Source organism: Lupinus angustifolius, chromosome LG11 (assembly GCF_001865875.1).
Source record: "Lupinus angustifolius cultivar Tanjil chromosome LG11, LupAngTanjil_v1.0, whole genome shotgun sequence".
NCBI classification, from domain to species: Eukaryota; Viridiplantae; Streptophyta; class Magnoliopsida; order Fabales; family Fabaceae; genus Lupinus; species Lupinus angustifolius.
In genome coordinates this window covers 33,297,743-33,320,141 of record NC_032019.1, presented here as the reverse complement: position 1 = coordinate 33,320,141, position 22,399 = coordinate 33,297,743, and the positions used below count along the sequence as shown (strand labels likewise).

The 22,399-nt window shown below is 33.3% G+C and overlaps 2 protein-coding genes across 8 annotated transcripts; both read left to right on the top strand.

Annotated features, from left to right (window-relative positions):
* Positions 1,949 to 7,164, top strand: LOC109360273 (mitochondrial inner membrane protease subunit 2). 2 transcript variants are annotated; one of them, XM_019605032.1, is made up of 5 exons: positions 1,949 to 2,049; positions 3,785 to 4,022; positions 4,108 to 4,180; positions 5,192 to 5,357; positions 6,812 to 7,164. In XM_019605032.1, the coding sequence occupies exons 2-5, from the start codon at positions 3,857 to 3,859 to the stop codon at positions 6,914 to 6,916; spliced, it is 510 nt and encodes a 169-aa protein (XP_019460577.1). In that variant the 5' UTR covers positions 1,949 to 2,049; positions 3,785 to 3,856; the 3' UTR covers positions 6,917 to 7,164. The 2 variants fall into 2 exon arrangements, with proteins under 2 accessions (XP_019460577.1, XP_019460578.1); XM_019605033.1 differs by lacking the exon at positions 1,949 to 2,049 and having other exon boundaries at positions 3,585 to 4,022.
* Positions 9,788 to 22,254, top strand: LOC109360269 (beta-glucosidase 11-like). 6 transcript variants are annotated; one of them, XM_019605021.1, is made up of 14 exons: positions 9,788 to 9,956; positions 11,238 to 11,301; positions 11,407 to 11,462; positions 12,087 to 12,162; positions 12,429 to 12,500; positions 12,585 to 12,672; positions 12,777 to 13,029; positions 13,350 to 13,465; positions 13,842 to 14,062; positions 15,003 to 15,025; positions 15,126 to 15,213; positions 15,378 to 15,468; positions 15,590 to 15,914; positions 15,948 to 16,057. In XM_019605021.1, exons 1-13 carry the CDS (start codon positions 9,825 to 9,827, stop codon positions 15,843 to 15,845), a joined length of 1,536 nt encoding a protein of 511 aa, XP_019460566.1. In that variant the 5' UTR covers positions 9,788 to 9,824; the 3' UTR covers positions 15,846 to 15,914; positions 15,948 to 16,057. The 6 variants fall into 6 exon arrangements, with proteins under 6 accessions (XP_019460566.1, XP_019460567.1, XP_019460568.1 ...); XM_019605022.1 differs by lacking the exons at positions 15,003 to 15,025; positions 15,126 to 15,213; positions 15,378 to 15,468; positions 15,590 to 15,914; positions 15,948 to 16,057 and adding exons at positions 20,996 to 21,018; positions 21,119 to 21,206; positions 21,371 to 21,461; positions 21,583 to 22,254 and having other exon boundaries at positions 9,789 to 9,956; XM_019605023.1 differs by lacking the exons at positions 15,590 to 15,914; positions 15,948 to 16,057 and adding an exon at positions 21,583 to 22,254 and having other exon boundaries at positions 9,789 to 9,956.

The window sequence follows — 22,399 nt, the reverse complement described above, 5'->3', positions numbered from 1 at the left end:
GGTGTCCTCCCTATGCTTTAAGGGGTCTCTGTGAGAATGAAAAGCTGTGAGAAATAAATAGGATAGAGAAAAGAGCACGGGTTCATAGTTAAAGGGAAGTAAAACGGAGAAAGATGATCACTAATTCTTCAATCCATCGTGATAATCTGTGTTCCTAACCGTGACCCCAACTTCATCATCATGAACCGCCATCTAGTCACCACCGTGAATGCATCTCCATTGTCGTGAAAGAGAGAGAGAAGACAGAAGAGATGAGAGGGAATCGTAAACGGAAATAGGAAGCTACAGATTTACTCCATGAATGCAACCTTCATCACAAGAAGAAGAGATAAAGAAGACGTTCATACCTTGTTCTTCAGCTTGCTTCGATAGCGTACGGTGTCGTCGTCCTCCGCCAATTTGATTGTTGCTGCCGCCGTGGAAGTAGACAAAGAGGGAGGAAAGGTGATTTAGGGATTTATTCCCTCTGTTCTTCGTGAAATGAAGGGGTAACACCCCTTTGCCTATTCCAAGTTTTATTATTTAACCCCTTTTTCATTTATTTGATTTGTTTGTATTTACAAAATTTCCATCATCATTTTTAGATTTCATTTTTTCCTTTAACTGTTAACTAATAGTTGTATAGTGATCCTAAATTACATTAACAAAAGACATAATAAAGGCACGTGCTAACCATAAAAATAATAACTAGAGAATAATTTCAAATCATCTCATTAAAAATGGATTTTTTATAGTAAGGTTACGGTTCGAGTTGTCTCTAACTTCTCTGAAAACGAGAAGAAGGTCTACAACCAACACCGTCTCTAAACTATTAATTCTATAAAATAATTAAAAGCTATTTTTACCAAACAAGTTTTATGAGACTTTTATAGTGAGGTTATGGTTCGAGTCGTCTCTAACTCCCATGGAAATGGGAAGAAGGTCTATGACCAATACCGTCTCTAAAACTATCAGTCTCATTGAATCTAAATAATTACACATTTTTGAACAAAATTCAAATTAACCAATTCAATAAACTAATACTTCTAAAACCTACCATTGTTTTCTAAATCACTAACAATCAACCAAAGTAGCTAAACATTTTTGAACTAGAACTACGTAAGCCTTGATCCCCTTAATAGGGGTACGTAGGACCAAAGTCAATATTGTCAGGCTCAATAATAAAAAATAAAAAATATTATGTTTTACTAATTTAATTTCTAAATAAATAATTTTTAAGGGTATAAAAGTTCATTTGATTAGCGAGGGTACCGTTTTAATACGGGCGGACGGGGTGCTAGTACCTTCCCCGATCCGTAATCGACTCCCGAGCTCAGAATCTCTATTCAAAGACCATTTTATCCAAATCGGGCATAATAAGAGTTTTCTACGTTTTAACTGCAAAAACGTAGTGGCGACTCCAAATCAATCGGGAGAGGTAGAAATTGAGTTCGCCTCCTCCCAAGTCGTAGGGCCGGTCTTCCAACCGAAATTAATAATTATTAACATATGATAAATAATTTTAGAACATGTAATCTTTGACTGAGTCTGGTTTAGGGTGAAAAGGAAAAAAGGAACAAAAATGATGTGATTTACACCTTTTTAAATAAGTTAAGAGTTTAAAATTTAAGTTTTTTATAATAGTATAGACATTTATTTATGTTACACCTAAGCTTTAAAAAGCCTACTTTGGTCTCTCAAAATTTTTGTGGATATCAATTTTTGTCCCATGAAAACTTCAAAAATCATATCAAAAATATATTAAACATAAGTCAAATTTATCATTTTATCATTTTTACAACTCATGACATGAATTATTTTGATTCACATTCATTATCTTTAAATACTATTTTTTTGTATTTTTACTTTTCAAAAACCAAAATAACACACATGAAGCCCATAATTATTTTCACATAGTCACGGCCCATGAAGCCCATAATTATTTTCCTCCTTTTCATAAGAACCTCCTCTTACTTCTCTCTCTGTTGATCACAACACTGTTACATGTTACAGTAGCTGCAATAAAGCGCAGCCACCATTTTTGTTCATCAACTTCACACTCATTTTCTGGTAACTTTTATTTCTCTGTTCTCTTTTTTTTTATCAATTCATTTTTTAATATTTTTTGTATAATCATATCTGCTTTCTCTGATTAGACCACTACCCATTTTTTGATATGTGGAATATATATCTAATTTGAATTCAAGTTTGTATTTTGACACCTAGCATTTACTTTGTCTCTCTGATGCTAGCTACGTGTTTGATTGAATGCCTGAGTCAAAGTTATTTATGCAGTAGTCATAGTTCAGTACTTCAGTTCCTATGAATTTTGATACAAAAATTTCCACTTTGAATGGCATGTTAATATAAATGAGTCTTGAAATGTCATTTTCAGAATTCTCAGTTGATGAATATATATATATGTATGTAGAAGCAAGGAGATGTGGACCTGTGAAGTTATAGTACACATTAAAATGATAACTATTCTCTTCTTATGATATAAGTTTAAAATTCATTACCTTATGCTGTAAATAGGTGGCCTGCTTGCTTATTATTGTAATTGCTGATTGTTGGACTTTTTATCTTGGTAGTGATTTTTTTTGTATAAATAAGTGTAATGAACTAACCCCTTTTGGGGTGTGTGGCTACCCCTCCCGACAAGTGTCACTCACAAGAATTGAACTTTTGGCCTAGTACGATACATAAGGATCTAATTGGGTCTTATACTACTAGACCAACGCCTTGTTGGTATCTTGGTAGTGAAATTTGATATAACATTTATCAATCTTGTGCGCTTTTCAAAAGTAATTATCAGAATGTGGTACTTTTTGGAAAGTTGTATTTATTAGTGATGTGCTATAGTTGTGGTTGGAAACCTCAATGTTGATTATTTGTAAAAACAATTTGTCAAACCACGATATTTATTGGAAAACTTGAGCAAAGTCGTAGGTGGGATCCTTGTCTTTATATATAATTTTTGTCCTTATTCTGGCTTGCGAGACTGCACCAGAGCAGCACCATCTCCACACTTTAGCAGCTCAACTTGGCCCCTGCTGGAACACTCCCATGCCTCCCTCTGCTTCCTGTTCTGAGCACTTCCCACCAACATGAAGAAAAAGATAGAATCACTGTATGTGTGAATGATTGAAAATCACTGTATTTTGCAGATGAGGTGATGGAAAAATCCTAAAAAACTCTGAGGAGTATAACAAACAATTCTCAGCCTTTTATATTTAACTCCACTAGATGGTAGTGAAATTGGCTCAAACACACTAATAATAAATCACTGGATGAGCCATATGTATATGAAAGGGAACATAGAAAGCTCGATGTATATGATTGCTTCCATATTAGTGTTTCATTTGTTAATGATTTAATGGTAGGCGGAATGTGTTGCGAGGACAAAAGGGAGGATAATGCGGATGTTAAACTGATTGGATAGGAGGGTACTTGGTATTGCTACACTGGTCAAATTTTCTTTATAATTTATGTAAACTCTAGGATCCCACCTACGAATTTACTCCAATTTTATTTCGTAATAAGCATTGTGGTTCCTAGCCACAACTTTTGGAAATCGAAAAGTAAGTTGTGGTTTGCAATTACAACTTTCCTAAAATTACCTCATCTTGGTAATTAGTTTTGAAGTTACACTAGTTTGGTAAATACAAAAGCAAATTGCACTACCAAGGAAAAAACCATTGATTGTTATTTGAAGGTTGAAACTAAGGGAGGTTTCAGCTTCAGTGCCACAACATTTGCAGGAAGTGTGTATTTTTTAATTATGTTTTCTATGTTCTACTCCCAGGTTCCCTTTTCTGCTGTGTAAAGACTGCTGGAAATGATTTTTGTCTAACATAAACATACACACCTAAAACAAATGGGAACAAGAAACTTCCTCTGGAATTTTACAAAAAAGTTTGTCACATTTGGGCTCATTACTGTGACTGTATCTGATCGTTATGTAACTGTTGTACCGGTTCGAGGTGGCTCTATGTCTCCCACCTTTAATCCTAAAACCAGTTCCTCTACGGGAAATATTTCTGGTACTTTTCTTGCTAGAAGGATTCATTAGAAAAAAGGGTTTTACAATTGCAGATTTTGTTGATTGACTGTTTTATAATGCTGCAGATGACTATGTCTTGGTCGAGAAATTTTGCCTTAACAAGTACAAGTTTTCACATGGTGACGTGGTGGTCTTCCGGTAATGCTTTTGTCCACCCTTTTCTATCTATTACTATATTCTTAATAATTGTTGGACAAGACTGCTACCGGGGAGCCTCCAACCACCGGGGAGTTCCATTGTTACGTGGGTATGGGAAGAGTGAAGAGTCACAAGTAAGACACCATGTCTTGAACCAAAACCTTAAGGCACCTTAAGGCATTAGTTCCATGGGCCTTTCATTAGTTTCATGGGTCTTTCCTTCTTATAAACCCTTTCACTCATCCCTACATATCCAATGTGGGACTTCACACTTGAATAAACCCAACAATCTCCCCCTCAAATGTGGGTACCACACACTTTCCGGTCCGCTCCCCCTACCACACACTTTCCGGTCCGCTCCCCCTTCAGTCCACCATGTCCCAGCCGAACCATCGGCTCTGATACCACTTGTTGGACAAGACTGCTACCGGGGAGCCTCCAACCACCGGGGAGTTCCATTGTTACATGGGTATGGGAAGAGTGAAGAGTCACAAGTGAGACACCATGTCTTGAACCAAAACCTTAAGGCATTAGTTCCATGGGCCTTTCCTTCTTATAAACTCTTTCACTCTTCCCCGCATATCCAATGTGGGACTTCACACTTGAATAAACCCAACAATAATGATGTTTACATTTAAGTTCCATATTTTCCTCCAGTATATGATATTTGGAAGCTAATTTCCGTATTTGCCCCACCTCTAGTCTTTGGATTAATATTACATTCCTCTCTGAATTTTATGGTAGTTATCTAGTTGATTATCCATTTTATATATATATATATATATATATATATATATGATATCTGGCCTATATATGTTACTAACTTTTTGTTCTTAATTTATAATTTTATATACATTGGTTGGCTCTTGTACACAATAACGCTACTTAGGATATTGAATGATTGTACTATTGTACATTACATCTATGATATTTCATGTTTTATCAGAATTCACAATAGAGATCTAAGTTACCATTTCAAAAGTTTTAATTGGTACTCCGAAACTTCTGCAGTTCCCCACTGAATCATAAGGAGACACACATAAAAAGAATAGTTGCGTTACCTGGTGAATGGTTTGGTAATCGTCAAAACTATGATGTGCTGAAGATTCCAGAAGGCCATTGTTGGGTTGAGGGAGACAACACAGCTTCTAGCATGGACTCAAAGTCATTTGGACCCGTAAGTTTCTATTCGCACTGCATTTAATTCATAATACTCTTGGGATATGCAAAATGAAGCAAAAAAGTAAGTCTAATGTAAAGAAACAAGGTTTGAAATGAATGTTTGTTAGCAACTTTTCGTCTCATTTACCAACATTTTGGTGATGTAGTTGGTTGACTGGTTGAGTATATAGAACTGAAGTCTATTACTAGGATTAGGATTCTGAACTTATTTTGGTGTTACATTGTGAAAGACATCGGGATTTTTATTGCAGACAAGCAAAAGTAATCACATCTCATAATAAATTTGGTGCAAAACTTGACCAATTATTGTGCGATAACTAGAAGAGGAATAGAAATTTAATGTCTGTCAATTGCATATTTGTTTGACTAGTTTTGAAGCAAGAGGCTAGGAGCTTCTTTGTTTAACTCCATGTCCTTAGATTGTGGCAGAGGCTGTTTGACATGCCTGATAGTATAAGGCTTTATTGTATAAGACCTGAAAAAAGTATACATTGCAGTGTTTGGTACGACATTGTATATGATATTAGTGTCGGGTAATATTTTTTGGGCACTACCAAGGGTATCCCCTCGTCCTTTTTGGGTAAGCAACTAACCTCTTTCGGGGTGCATGACTGCCCCTCCCAACAAGTGTCACTCACAGGAATCGAACTCTTGACCTTTTGGTCATCCTGGGGATCTAGCGGGGCCTTAAACCACTAGACCAACACCTTGTTGGTAGTGTCGGGTAATATAAAACACTGGATAGGATAACCATTAATTCAGCAAGATCAAGGTCCCTTTCAATTTCCCCATCCCTACAAACTCTGTCATGCTTTCAGTTGTCTGTCTCCAATTGAGAATACGGAGGAGCTTGGCACACTTGAGCCACCCATCAATGTCCTCCTCAAACCACCATGGCTACCACCCTTGTCGACAATCACCACTGTCGAACCATGGACTGGCAGTAATTTGTCAGTGTCCGCACAGGTAGCATAGAGGTTGGGCTGGGGTTCTCCAAGGTGTTAGTATCGGAAAGTTTCAATAAAACCTTATCCATCAAATTCCTATCAGGTCTAATCCTACCTCCTGAGGCTGGATTAACTTATCCATCATTTTAATGTATAAGCTTATACAATACATTGTCAGCACCAAACAATGTATTAGACAACATTGTATTGTATAAGCTTATACTATTCGTCCTAATGCCACTTACCAAACACACCCTTGCTTTATGTATTCTAGTTTAACTTATCAGTCATTTGCTAAACATTTTGTTTTGTAAATTTATTTCCTTGTGCAGCATTCCTTCTTTATTGTAGTCAAGAGTGACACATTCACTTAAAAAAAGAATGGCACATTTTTAGTTTTTGACAAAACAAAATTTACTTATTGGTTGTTGTGGTGGAAATGGTTGATGACTTTTCTTTCAAACTCTGTTAACATTTGGTAACCTTAAAATTATATTTGCAGGTTGTTTTGGGTCTGATTAGAGGAAGAGTGACCCATGTTGTGTGGCCACCTCATAGAATAGGTGCTGTGAAAAGTACCCCACCAGAAAGATTATCCTCATTATAGTTCAATACAAATGCTTTCTTGTGGTCTCTTCAAGGAATAGGTGCCTTGAAGTTTACATAAATATAATTTTCTGATATCTAATGATGTTTCTTCCCTTTGGTTGGGAAAAATCATTCTTTACTCAATTTGTGTCAATGAGGAGATGAGAGTTACTAACCTATTTGTTTAGTGGATTTGTATAAACATTAATCCTTCAAATGTTGATTACATTCTTAGCAGTTATCCTCAGAAGCTGCAAATTTGTTGAATGATATTTAACTGCCCCTTTAATAAAATTAGTTTTGCTGATACTAGGGTATTAAGTTTGATTAGGGGATATATAAGATAAGATAAAATTAAGAATGAATACTTAGAGAAAAAATATAGAGAAAAGGATGTATGTACCGATAGTGTATGAGTTTTTTATACCGGCAGTGTGTCATTGCATCATTATTCATTCTTAAATTAAAGTAATACAAATGAATGATGAATGATGTATCGAGTACTGACTGTGTATAAATTTTTATATCGTCAAAATGTATAGATAATGCTATTTTGAACAAAGGAAGATTACTGAAGCTCTATCTCCATATTTATTTACTTTTGAAAGTTCTTCACTCCTTGTTATCTATCTCTTACATAACACCAAGACTAATGTAGCTATGGTTTTGTTTTCCATGTCTCTCTTTCCATTAATCATCATTAATATTAGTCCATGGATTGTCTCTCATACTTTAAAAATAGCTATTAATGTTTAGAGCATAATTGAAAATTTGATTATTAATATTTTTTATGAGCTTCTAAATGGACAAGTAAATAGATATATATATTTTTTTCTTTAAAGAGGTAAATAATATGAAAGAGTGAGTAAAGATTATATGTATTAAATTACTCGGAATATTTTAACTAGGTTGGTAAACTTAAAATTTATAACGGAGTTCATAAATTTTAAATTGTTTAATATACTAGAATTTTGTTTGTAATTCGATACTTGATGCAGAGTTCCTTTAGGAGAGAAAAAAGCCCATAACTCATTTGATTCGACTTACAAATCTATTAGAAAGACATATCCACCTAAAATATATGAGTTTGATATATTATTATTATATGATTCACTATTTATATTAAATTATTATTGATTTTTTTTTTAAAATATTATAAATTTAGTAAATTAATATTACACTTTACCTTGTCATAATTTGGTGTTTTAACCTCTTAATACATATAAGAACATTATCTTGGGACTCAATCACAAAGATCCTACACTATGGATATGGATGTAGTAATTTTGAAATTTTAGTTGTATACACTAACATGTCCATTTGAATTAATAAAAAACAGATAACATGATCTGAAATGTAAAGAATATAATAATAATTAAAAAATCAAATTCGAATTTAAAGTTTTTTTTGTAATTTGTAAATATTTTTTAATAAACAAGACTCATATAGTATTACATTTAATTTATCTATTCTCATTAAAAAATTAAATTCGAAATTGAAAAAATCATTATTTTCTCCAACTTTTAAAAATATTTATTTAAAAAAATCACACAGTAGAAAGTTTCGGTTCCCTATTTTTATTCGAAAATTCAAGTTCGAAATTTTTATTTATTTTCCTTATGTGTTTTAATAGGTAAATACGCGACTTATACATGTGTTCTTAACAATCCGAATGTACGAGTAACGTGTGTGTTTGAACTATGCGAATGCACGTGTAATATGTGTTCTTAGCAATATAAATGTATGAGTAACACGTCTGTTTTTAATCCTTAGAATGCACAAGTCACTTGGTGTTCTTACGATACGAATGCAATGCACAGATAACATGTGTATTTTTAACCAAATGCATGAGTAACAACATGTGTGCCTTAATGATATGAATGTAATATGTGTTCTTAATCATGCGGCAAAAAAATAATGTCCCGTGCAAATACACGAGTAACTTGCTAGTATATTGTGAAAACGATGAGGATCGCTTGTCCTCATTCTTATCCCACTGTGTCCTCATCCAATCAGAAAATCTTATTTAATTAAAAAAATTATAATAACATAAATTAATTAATATGTGTATATTGAAACTAAAGACATGATTTTGACGTATATTTATGTTTGGTGGTTAGGAAGCTAACAGTAACAGCAAGGAAAAGCCTAGTTTGTTTGGAACTTTGGATAGCAGAGAGAGAGAGGAATAAGATACAAACGTTGATTACAAATTGCAATGTTTAGGTATTCACTTTCTCTTTCTCTCAACCCAAAGTTTCATTCTTTCCTTCACTTTCATTCTTAGACATTACCCAATTGTGAAAATGAGGCATTACCCAATTGCTATTTCCCTTTCATTCTTAGTTATTTATGTCCACTGGCTGATATGAGTCACCTACTTGGTTTTTTTCCTAGAACTGTTTATTAAATGGAGAAATGTCATCAAACTTTCAAACAATATGATTCTGAATAAATGCTTCTGGGAAACTTTTCAAACGATGCCATAAATGCTTCTGAATTCTACCATCTACTACCAACCCAAAACCAGTCCATACATGATGGGGAGATGACATTTTCTGCCCCAGAAGGTGTATCACTACATGTATCATTAGTTATAAAAAATATTTAATTATTAAACTTTTAATTTAAATACAAATTTTTCAACCAATCTCAACGAGTGACACATGGAGTAACACACTTTTTCGGGACAGCATTTGTGCTCCCCATAATGGGAGCATTGAATTATTTTGCTATTAAACTTTATTACTTTTTCTGTTTGAGTTGAGTGGCTAAGAAATGAGCACGTACCATTATGCATGTCATCCATACATTCAAAATCACATTAAGCACATTATTATAACATGGATGTTGACATCTAAGAATGAAATAATAATATTTATATACATGCATGCTAGATAGTTTAATAATATAGGTAAAAAGCAGAAATGTGGACTATCTTGAAAATCTTTGCTTTGGTTGTATTTGTAGGAGTATTCCTTCTCCCTAATGTTCATACCTATACTAGAGAAGACTTCCCACATGACTTTGTGTTTGGATCATCAACCTCTGCTTATCAGGTTCTTCTCTTGATCTTCTCATTCTTATTGTTCTTCTCCTCTTTACATTTCTATATCTTTACTTTTATAAAGGTAAAATATGGTGTAAGTAACTATCACCGTGAAGTAATTTATACTTTCCTTTTTACCCTTTTCATTTTTTAATTTCTATAAAAAAACCATATAATCATAGATAACTACTACCAATACATTAACCATCGCTCTCACCTTAAATTGAGCATTATTATAAAGACAAAAAATTATAATATAAAGTATACCTAATACAAGAAGTTATAATATAAAGTACACCAATACAAGAAATACATTCTCATTCTCCAAAATGAATTATATAAAAATTGAATACTTAGTACCATATAATACAAATGTGGGCTGACAGGCACCAAAATATGTGTCGGCGCACTAGTATTAATTTTTACCAAATATATAAATATATAATTAAACTTGAAAATATGTTAGGTATCCACAAATCCATGCCTGAAAACATTACTAGTACCAGCCCATCCCTAATTTCATGGGAGTATGAATGTTAACGAGTGCTGAAAAAGTTGCACAACAATGAAATGAGCATAGTAAGATTGTTTAGTGACCTGAAGGTTATGAGAGTTCAAATTTCAGAAACAAGCTCTTTACTTATATTAAGACTGTATATATTTACCCTTCAGAAACCACTTGTGTGAGCATCTTTGTCAAGACAACCTAACAACTTCATATGAGCACCTTCTTTATTACTGATGTCAAAAGATGAGAAAAGCTTTTCATATTTCAATCCATGTCACCTACTTGTGTACTAACAGAGCCTTAATCAATCCCACTATATAGTATCGGCTAGATGTATCGAACAATATCATAGACGCAAAATATTTTTGAATAAAAACTGTTCAGGTGACCTTTAAAGCTAAGCATGGCTAGATTGCTTCATTTGACCTTGCATTCTCTTCTAATTCAAGCTTTGCTTTTTTTGTTTCTAACCATATCGTGTCATGCCCCCTTCCCCCTCCAAAATAATTTGCCAATTTCTGCATGTAGTTGCTTGTATAATTAAATTCAGACAATATCACTCATTTATTGTTCATTAAATATTATACCTCATATATACACACGTATATATATATATAATATTTGTGTATGGTAAAGGGCGAGTTTAGCTTAATAATAAGTTAGTTCAAATCCTGAAAACAGTTTTTCCGCTTGCAAGATCATTTAACCTCCTCAAAGATCCCACTAAGTGGAGCATCGTAAGTTGGGTCGTCTTTTTTATAATATATTTTTGTATTGTGAAAGATTGAAGGTGCAGCAAATGAAGATGGCAGGAAGCCCAGTATATGGGACACCTTTGTCCATGCTGGTAATGGCACTGTTCTGTACTCACATATATAAGTTTTCTTTTAAAAAAAGTTTATTTTTTTTATTTTTCTTAGTTTTAATATTTCATTAAAAAATTGAATTTCAGGGAATTGGCACCAAGGTAATGGAGACGTAGCATGCGATCATTATCATAAATATAAGGTTAGAAAATGTTGTATATACAAATAAAAGGTGAATGATATATATGTATCATACCTTATATAAATAAATTATTTCAACCTATATATTTATTTATCCAACATGTTTAATATCTATTCTTCTAATCTATTTTTGTTATTCTGATTTTGTGAAACACTTTACATGAAGGGCATAGTGGCTATTGTGCAAACATGAAAGGTCTGAGGGTTCATATATTTACTTGGGTATTCATAGTACAAGTGAAAATTAAGAAAGAACTTTCAGAACTATAAATATCATCATCAAATGTGAAATTTCATCTGAGGTGAATGATTGAATAATTGTTTGGCTACTTATGTAGGGAAAGGTATTTTTTCAGAGAAACATAGTTTGTGCATTAACAATGTATAGATGATGTGTCCACAATGTATAAATCTTATGGTCAATGCATAAATATTAAACTCTATTTTTAATAGTATAGAAAATGAGAAAACCAGTCATTGTTTTGGAAACATGATAAGTGATAACTCACATGGAACAATTGTGAAAATTTATGTTAAGTGATAGATTGAATTGATATTGTTTACATAAAAATACTTTGCATGGACACCACTTGTATAAATATAGACAATTCTTGATTTCCTGCAGGAAGATGTCCAACTCATGGCCAACATGGGGTTAGAGGCCTATAGGTTTTCCATATCATGGTCAAGACTTATTCCAGGTAACACCACCAATGTCTTATTTTTTATACAGTTTTAAATCATTCTCTAATAGTCTGTTTGCGACTTGGGTTTTGGAAGGGAAGAAAGAAAAAGGGAAGACTTCAAAGTCCTCTAAAAATTAATTTCAAAACTTATCCATACTTGACATACACTTGGTTTAATTTAACTAGGTGCAGTGATTCTCATACTATAGTGTAATCTAGTTGCCTACACAAACTGCTATGTTGTTTTCTGTTCTGACCATCAATTTCTCATTTATAACCAGATGGAAGAGGACCAATCAATCCCAAGGGATTGCTTTTTTACAACAACCTTATCAATGAACTCATAAGACATGGTTCTTGCTTCTTAACAAAACAATATTTTCATTCTAATGTCTGAAATGGTGCTATATACTAATATATGTATCTTAATCTTATAGGAATTCAACCACATGTTACATTACACCATTGGGACATCCCACAAATACTTGATGATGAATATGGAGGATGGGTTAGTAGAAGAATTGTGTAAGGTTTCCTAACTTCAACTCTGTAACTGTTCTGTCACACCTAAGATGCTTAAGACACAAAATCGAGAAATGATTTATTGTGATTTAAATGTTTTCTTGTAGGAAAGACTTCACAGCATATGCTCATGTGTGCTTCAGAGAATTTGGTGACAGAGTTAAATATTGGACCACAGTGAATGAGGGCAATGTATTTGCTATGTTCGGCTACGATTTAGGATTATTACCACCTCAGCGGTGTTCTTCAGCAATAGGCAAATGCTCCAGGGGCAACTCCTCAACTGAGCCATATTTGGCAGCACATCACATGCTGTTAGCACATGCATCAGCTGCTAGACTGTATAGAAAGAAGTTCCAGGTATGACAATGGCTGGCACATGCACCACTCTACTTTGCCATTCATTAGAACTTCTATTTTCATTTGTTAACATACACTAACAAATCATACACTACCCTATGTATGACTTTTGAGGTTATCATTGTGAAAGTAAAACAATTTTACCAACATGGCGCAACTAATTAGATGACCGACCAAATAAGTTTTATGTTGGCAACACATCAAAACTAAATTCAGCATAACTTTTTGGATAGAATATAAGGTTGTCATGTTGATGTCATTTTGAAAGGAGATTCATTTGATTTGCTCAGACTTCAAAAAGCAATCTGTATTGAGTGCAGGGCTTGCAGCATGGCTTTATTGGTTTTAGTCTCCTTGGCTTTGGTCTTGTTCCTCAAACAAATACCAGTGAAGATATAATTGCCACTCAAAGGGCTCACGACTTCCTAATGGGATGGTAGGTAACATCCGGTATAGATATCTTTCTCTAATGTCAATTGCACTCCCTATTTGGCAACACTGTCTGATTATAAGAGTCCGTTTGCGAGTTGGGTTTCGGACGGAAAGGAAGAGAAAAGGAAAGGTTCAGGGTCATCTCACAAGTGAATTTCATAGCGCTGAAGCCTTACGTTTCTCTTCAAAACCCAACTTGCAAACGAACCCTTAATGGCCAACTCTCCAAAAACATTAAACTGTTAAGTGAAGACAAGGATTTAGTCATACAAATCCAACAATGTGGTTCATTTTCTTTCCTTTTCAATAAAATAAACGAAATAACTTCTAATTATGCATCAATTCTTACAGCAGGTTTTGTCTATGATTTGTTGATGCAGGTTTCTAAATCCCTTAACTTATGGAGATTACCCTGATATAATAAAAAAGAATGCTGGTTCAAGGCTTCCTTTATTCACCAAAAAGGAGTCAAATATGGTTAAGGCATCAATTGACTTCTTAGGAATAAACTTTTACTACACATTTTATATTAAGAACAGTCTTGAAAGCTTGCAGATGAAAGAAAGAGATTACATGGCAGATATCGCAGCGAAAGTTCAAAGTATTTCCTGCACCAATTTTGATTGCATAATCAAGTCTAAATTAATCTCTAACAATCCACTTATATACCAATATCTCTTTTATTTTTTAAGATCTCATTGTCAACCTTATGAATTGAGATACTTCTTGTACATGGACTCACTTTCTTGCTATTTTGTTGGTTGAAACAGTGGCTTTAATGAGGTTTTAGTTCAACATTAGTGAATCTTATTGTATTTTCTTTGGATCATCACATTAGTGGTTTTTGTTTATTTGTTTAAAATTTTATGGTTAAGGGATCAATTGACTTCTTAGGAATAAACTATTACTACACATTTTATATTAAGAACAGTCTTGAAAGCTTGCAGATGAAAGAAAGAGATTACATGGCAGATATCGCAGCGAAAGTTCAAAGTATTTCCTGCACCAATTTTGATTGCATAATCAAGTCTAAATTAATCTCTAACAATCCACTTATATACCAATATCTCTTTTATTTTTTAAGATCTCATTGTCAACCTTATGAATTGAGATACTTCTTGTACATGGACTCACTTTCTTGCTATTTTGTTGGTTGAAACAGTGGCTTTAATGAGGTTTTAGTTCAACATTAGTGAATCTTATTGTATTTTCTTTGGATCATCACATTAGTGGTTTTTGTTTATTTGTTTAAAATTTCTGATTCTTTTGGACAACAAAATTTTATCTTGACAAGCAACATTTCCTCTGCCCGTAATCACGCCTTATATGCAATCTACTTTGACTACCTTGAATCAGTTGCATACCTTTCTAGAGTTAAATTGGAACACTATTAAGTTCACATCCTCCTCTTTCTATTGTAGTCCATGGCATCAACTTCTAATTTTAATAACTTTGTACTGTTATATATTGCTGAAGACTTGTTAGTTATTTAACTCCAGTAGCCAAAATGATATAGCTAACTCGTCATTTTCTGGTTATAGGAAATGGTGGAGCTAGATATGAGGTAAGAATACAGTAGGAATAAGGCGGCATACATGTATTTTATATAAATATATATAAAGCTTGAGCTAAAATTCTTTCTACTAACTTGCTGGTTTGTTTAGATTCCAATTACAACCTGGAGTTTGCAAGGAGTGCTAGACTCATTGACGAACAATTATGGAAACATTCCAATTTACATACACGAAAACGGTATGACTCTGTGTCTTGTCTCCCTCCAGATAGCATATGCAAACCTATTTTGATGACATGATTTATGTATCTCCCTGAAATCATCTCAAAAGCTTCACTTTTATTTTATCAACAAATCCAACCTTCTATTATGTAGCTGTATGTTAAGTCTATGAGCTTTGCAGGCCAAAAAACAGCTCGTAATTCATCGTTGGATGACTGGACGCGGGTGAAGTACTTGAATGCTTACATTGGGAGCTTACTTGATATATTGAGGTACTTATACTTTCATTTTCATTTCCAAGTGAGATCGTTACGAAGGATGTTAACAGTCTTAACATGAATGCTGATTGATTTTTTCCTCACCATCTTTTCCTTTATTCTTGACACATTAAAGGACCGGATCAAACGTAAGAGGTTATTTTGTATGGTCCCTATTGGATGGATTGGAGTTATTTAATGGATATGAAGCAAGCTTTGGTCTATATTACATAGATTTGAATGATCCAAGCTTGAAGAGGCAGCCTAAGCTCTCTGCTGAATGGTACTCAAGTTTTCTAAACAAGAGGACTTTGAACCCGAAGTTCACTATGGAAATTAAGAAGAATACAGCTCTGCTTTCACAAGCTCCCTTAATGCATAATGCTACTTAAAGCTGCAAATATTCTAGTTTTTCGGGTTCATGATTTGCTACTTTAGTATGCGAGAACATAAGAGTACATCGTTTATGATAAAATTGGCATGTGATTTCCTTCAGTTTATGATGTCAAACTATGAAACTAAATAGATTTAAGTAAAAAGGAGATGACATACATGTCACGATATTATGAAAATGAATCCATTTTTCTTTCAAGTGTTTTGTTTATATCTCTTCATATTGTGATAAAACTTGAGAAAGTTGTTTTTCCATATTCATGCTAATATGCAGTATTCAATGATGTTTTGTTTGCAATTTTGCACTACTTTCTGTTTTCTTCATCTATGGCCTAATAGTTCAAAATCACCTAAAACAAAATAGAGATTTAAGAAATAGAGTGTAATATTTATGTATCTTTCAGATACTGATTATTGTTTGTCTTTTTATGAACTGTGTTGTCAATTAGCTTTATCTACCTTAAGGATGTACTGAGTCACTTCTCATTGTACCATATAAAGTAGAATCAGATGATTTTCTTCCTTTTTTCCTATATATTTGTGGTCTTTTTACAGAAATGGAAAACTTTAAGACACAAGAATAGTTCGGTTGCATCGTCGTGAGATGTATTTTTCCTGCATACTCCTTGAGGTCATTCCTGCACAATTAATTGGAGTTGTTTAAAAGGCTATTGTTTATTTTGTTGGTAATTATTCCAGGAGCATGTCCTATAGTTATCATCTAAAATTTACTTTTTGAAACAATAAAAAATAGAGATGCGCGAAATGGCGATTGTGCAGAAGGCTCATTCTATGTTTCAACTTCACTTATGTTCATTTACTGGGTTAACACCTAACAAATTCTGTCATTAGTCTATGAATATGATGTTGATATCATTATATCAAACATTTCTGTATAGTTAGGTAGTTCATTCTATTGATACCCATAACTATGGTTGGGGTTACTTGTTCCTCAAGTTTTTCAGATTAATTGACCTAAGGCATTCAAATACTTGATTTGAACCTTGTTGTTTTAAATTTGGCCTTCTAGGAAGTCCAAACTTCCCTCAAAGATTAAGGCTTTTGCTTGGGTGGCAGTTCTTAATAGGATTAACATTTAACACTAATATGTGCTTCAGATTCCACTAGTATGTTTTGTTGTTGCAGGTTTTTGTATATATCCCTTCACTTTTGGAGAATGAGAAATAATACTGGCTCAAGGTTTATTGATGAAGATTTGTTTTAGTTACTTATTTTCTGTTTACTCAAAATGATATACCTGAATTTAAGGTTAGAGTAGAGTTAGAAACTATGGTATTTATCTTCAATGCCACTACTTGCATAATCAAGCACAATTTGCTCTATTAGGTTTACTTTGATTGTATATGGCAGCTGTTGTGTTGTTTTTAGTTGCCATTATTTTGATTGAATATGGGCTCTGAGTTCTTCTCTATTGAATGGATATGGTTTTTGTAAAATAAAATAGTGGTCATGGTTTCAGAGACTTCGATAACCTTAACATTACGAATAATTGCGGACAAATATAGCTGCTGTGGTCTCAATTGTGGTTGCAATGCGGAATCAGTCTAAAAAAACCTTAACATATCGGCATTTGTGACGGTCACAAACTTTTTATGTATAGCACTTGACTAGCATTCTTTTGTCATCTACTTCAAGGTTCTTAAGCCTTTTCTACAAAGTTGCCACTTTGACATGTATTTCAATATGATATGCAAAAGGAAGAAAGAAAACAAGTCTTATATGAAGGTTCATGGTTTCAGTTGGCAAATTTTCCTCTCATTTCCCAAAATTTTGTTAATCTGGTTGGTTGATGATATACAATTGAAGCATGTATTGCTAGATGAGGAATAGACATTTATAATCTGTCAATTGCAATTTTATTTGACTTATTCCAAATCAATAGAGGCTTGGAGCTTCCTTGTTTAATCTGATATCCTTAGACTGTGTTGTTTAATGTATTTTAGGAGAGTGATATTCATTGTAGTTTTACCAATTTACATTCAACATCTTTAATTCTTGCCTTATAGCCATGTTTTTTTTGGTGTGTAGCTAAGCATACCTTCACACTTAGCAGGACTCAACCATATTTGTTCATCCGGTTTGGCCGATGATGATCGAACACTAATATAGTCGGGTTTCATTAGGTATAGTATAAGGTCAACTTCAGGTTCAAAAATTAGAATCAGCTAAGGTTGGGTAAAGGACAAACATAACACGGACCAACCAATAGTCACTCATTCATCATGTTTGCATGTGTGTCTATTCAGTTATATACAGAATAATAACATTTCTTTGGTCGAAAATATAATTGATTCTCTAATTTTTAATCATATATACATGGTTAACAATATCTATATCATTTTATATGTCACATTCCTTCCATAATAATAAACAATATTGTTATGCATTATATTTAATCGGGGTCTAGGGCCAGGTTTAAATTTAACGATTGACCCGGTTGCCACTTCAAATTCAAAGCTAGGTTTGGGTTAAAAAACAACCTAACAAACATTTAACCTCGGGTAAACGATAAACTTTACCATACTCACACCTACTTGACACAAGGATATTAATTTATCAGTCATTTACTAAGGAAGTTGTTTTGGAAATGATTTTTCATGTGCAGCATTCATTCTTTGTGGACTCTTCCATGGTGTCGTGGGGGAAATAGCTGATGATTTTTCCTTCACACCTCAGTTAACATTTTGCTTGCATGAAGGTTCAGTATATCAACACCTACATGATAATAGTTTTTGGTAGTTTTACTCATTATCAAGATTCGATAATATACTTTAATACGTAACCCTTTCCATACACAACTCTCAGTGAAAACATCAATAGACTGATTACATTAATAAGTTTGTTGTGCATTCAATGTGGGACTCCTAACTTAGTGATTCATTGGAGGAAGGGTGACCCTCCTCATAGAATAGGTGGTCCAAGAGTACTCCACAAGAATGATTATCCTCTCTATAGTTGAATCCTGATGCTTTCTGATTTCTGATGATGTTCCCTTAGGTGGGAAAAATCATTCTTTACTCAATCTGTGTCATTGGGGAAATTTGTATGAACCTTGAACCACTTCAAATGTTGATTAGAAGTATAGGGAGACTCAATATTTATAAGGGAATCATTAAAAAACTAAAAAAACCATTTTTGAAGAAGACTATGTTTTAAGATTTTGGTAAATTACATAAGGTTTTACCCTTAAATTACATCTTAACGAAGGATCAACCTACATGGTAAAAAAATTCCAAGAACTGTTTATTTTTTAGCTAGTAAATTTGTTAACTATGTATTAAATGGGGAAAACCTCATCAAACTTTTCAAACAAAATGAACGATTCTGAATAAATGCTTTTGGAAACTTTTCAGACAATGCCATAAATGCTTCTGAATTCTACCATCTACTACCAACCCAAAACCAGTCCATTCATGATGATTCATGATGGGGAGGTGACATTTTCTGCCACAGAAGTATATCACTCAATGTGCTATCACTTATAGTTGATTAGAAAAATACTTAATAATTTCATTTTTAATTTAAATAAATTTTTAACCGATCTCGGTAATAATTATATAATGTAATATACTTTTTAGGACAACAAATCTGCTACTTAGAATGAAATATACTTTTAACCGACCTTAAGTCTTTTCTTTCATTTCTTTTCACTCCTTTCCAAAACTCTACTCGCAAATGAAACTTAAGTATTTAACTGAGAGAAAAACATAACATGCAATGATGTGGTGAAGACCCTATAAGGTCATTGTTGGATTCAAAGTCATTTGAACTAGTAAATTGTTATTATCACCGAATTTCAGGCATAGTAATCATATCTTATGATATGTAAAAGGAAGGAAGAAAGAAAACAAGTCTTGTATGAAGGACCATAGTTTGACTTATTTCAAATGAATAGAGGTGTTAAATTTATTTAAGTGTGAAGTATCATATTAGATACGAGTGAATTTTTTTACCAACATGGTGGTGGTCATCTTGGATAGCATATATGGCGGTCATCTTGGTGTAATTTTGAATAAAGATTCATTTGATTTGTTCAAACTTCAAAAAGCAATCTGTATTGAGTGCAGGGCTTGCAGCATGGCTTTATTGGTTTTAATATCCTTGGCTTTGGTCTTATTCCTAAAACAAATACTAGTGAAGATATAATTGCCACTCAAAGGGCTCAAGAATTCCTAATAGGATGGTAGGTAACATCTGGTATATATATCTTTCTGTAAAGTCTACGGCCCTCCTTATTTGGCAACATTGTCTGATTATAAGGATTCGTTTGCGAGTTGGATTTTGGAAGGCAATGAAGGGGAAAAAAGGTTTCAGGGTCATCTCACAGGTGTATTTCATAGCGCTGAAGCCCTCCATTTCCCTTTATTCCCCTCCAAAAACTCAACTCGCAAACGGACCCTTAAATGCCAACTCTCCATAAACATTAAACTGTTAAGTGGAGACATGGATTTAGTCATACAAATTCAATATAATAACAAATGACTTCTAATTATACATCAATTGTTACAGTAATAGGATTTGTCTATGATTTGTTGATGCAGGTTTCTAAATCCCTTAACTTATGGAGATTACCCTGATATAATAAAAAAGAATGCTGGTTCAAGGCTTCCTTTATTCACCGAGAAGGAATCAAATCTGGTTAAGGGATCAATTGACTTCTTAGGATTAAACTATTACTACACATTTTATATTAAGAACAGTCTTGAAAGCTTGCAGATGAAAGAAAGAGATTACATGGCAGATATGGCAGTGGAAATTACTAGTAAGTTATAAGCCATTTCCTGCACCAATTTTGATTGTATAACCAATTTCATATTAGTCTCTAACAATCCACTTATATACCAATATCTCTTGTATTTTGTATGATCTCATTGTCAACATTATTACTTGAGATACTTCTTGTACATGGACTCACTTTCTTGCTATTTTGTTGGCTGAAAGTTGCATACCTTTCTAGAGTTAAATTTGAACACTATTAAGTTCACATCCTCCTCTTTACTATTGTAGTCCATGCCATAAACTTCTAATTATTATAACTTTGTACTGTTATATATTGCTGAAGACTTGTTTAGTTATTTAACTCAAGTAGCCGAAATTATGTAGCTAACTCGTCGTTTTCTGGTTATAGGAAATGGTGGACCTACATATGAGGTAAGAATAGAGTAGGAAAAAGGTGGCATACATCTATTTTATATAAATATATATAAAGCTTGAGCTGCAATGCTTTCTACTAATTTGCTGGTTTGTGTAGATTCCAATTACAACCTGGAATTTGCAAGAGCTGCTAGACTCATTGAAGAACAAATATGGAAATATTCCAATTTACATACACGAAAACGGTATAATTTTCTGTCTTGTCTACCTTAAGATAGCATATGCAAACCTTGTCTGATTACATGATTTATGTATCTCCCTGAAATCATCTCAAAAGCTTCACTTTTATTCTATCAACAAATCCAACCTTCTATTATGTAGCTTTATGTTAAGTCTATGAGCTTTGCAGGCCAAAAAACAGCTCGTAATTCATCATTGGATGACTGGCCGAGGGTGAAGTACTTGAATGCTTACATTGGAAGCTTACGTGATGTATTGAGGTACTTATACTTTCATTTTGATTTCCAAGTGAGATCGTTACTAAGGATGTTTACAGTCTCAACATGAATGCTGATTGATTTTTTCCTCACCATCTTTTCCGATATTCTTGACACATTTAAGGAGCGGATTAAATGTAAGAGGTTATTTTGTATGGTCCCTTTTGGATGGATTGGAGTTAGTGAATGGATATGACACAAGCTTTGGTCTATATTACATAGATTTGAAGGATCCAAGCTTGAAGAGGAAGCCTAAACTCTCTGTTGATTGGTACACAAAATTTCTAAACAAGACTACTAAGAACCCAAACTTCACTATGGAAATTAACAAGTATACAACTCTGCTTTCACAAGCTCCCTTATTGCATAATGCTACTTAAAGTTGCAGATGTTCTAGTCTTTTGGGGTTCATGATTTGCTACTTTAGTATGTGAGAACATAAGAGTACATGATTTATGATGGTAGTTGTAGAACAAGATCACTCCTGAAGATATTAATATCAGACCTAGGATAATAACACACCCATCAATCTAGCTTAAAGATTATGGTTAGATTACGTTTTGAAAAAATAGAATTGTATTTATCTTATTCTAAATAAACTGGACTTAGGTTTAGAAGTCCATAGCTTCCGAGTCAACACTATTTAAAGTATGTTACTCCTGATTAAAGGCCATCAATAAAATTCTCAGTCTTATTTAATATTTTAGTTTTTCTTAGAATCTGATTAAAGGACATTGGTGCTGGCTGAAACTATATTAAATAAAAAGGAGATGTTACTATATTATGACAATGATCCCATTTTTCTTTCGAGTGTTAATATCTCTTCATATTTTGATAAAACTTCAGAATTTTATTTTTCCACATTCATGCTAATATGCAGTATTCAATGATGTTTTTTGTTTGCAGTTTTGCAATACTTTCTGTTTTCTTCATCTCTGGCC

Bases quoted from the DNA above. Each gene is read 5' to 3' on its own strand.
- LOC109360273 (XM_019605032.1), top strand. From the start codon at position 3,857: ATGGGAACAAGAAACTTCCTCTGGAATTTTACAAAAAAGTTTGTCACA. The intron at 4,181-5,191 runs GTAATGCTTTTG...AAACTTCTGCAG, and splicing joins GGTGACGTGGTGGTCTTCCG to TTCCCCACTGAATCATAAGG. The intron at 5,358-6,811 runs GTAAGTTTCTAT...TTATATTTGCAG, and splicing joins ACTCAAAGTCATTTGGACCC to GTTGTTTTGGGTCTGATTAG.
- LOC109360269 (XM_019605022.1), top strand. From the start codon at position 9,825: ATGTGGACTATCTTGAAAATCTTTGCTTTGGTTGTATTTGTAGGAGTA. The intron at 12,163-12,428 runs GTAACACCACCA...ATTTATAACCAG, and splicing joins ATGGTCAAGACTTATTCCAG to ATGGAAGAGGACCAATCAAT. The intron at 13,030-13,349 runs GTATGACAATGG...TATTGAGTGCAG, and splicing joins TGTATAGAAAGAAGTTCCAG to GGCTTGCAGCATGGCTTTAT.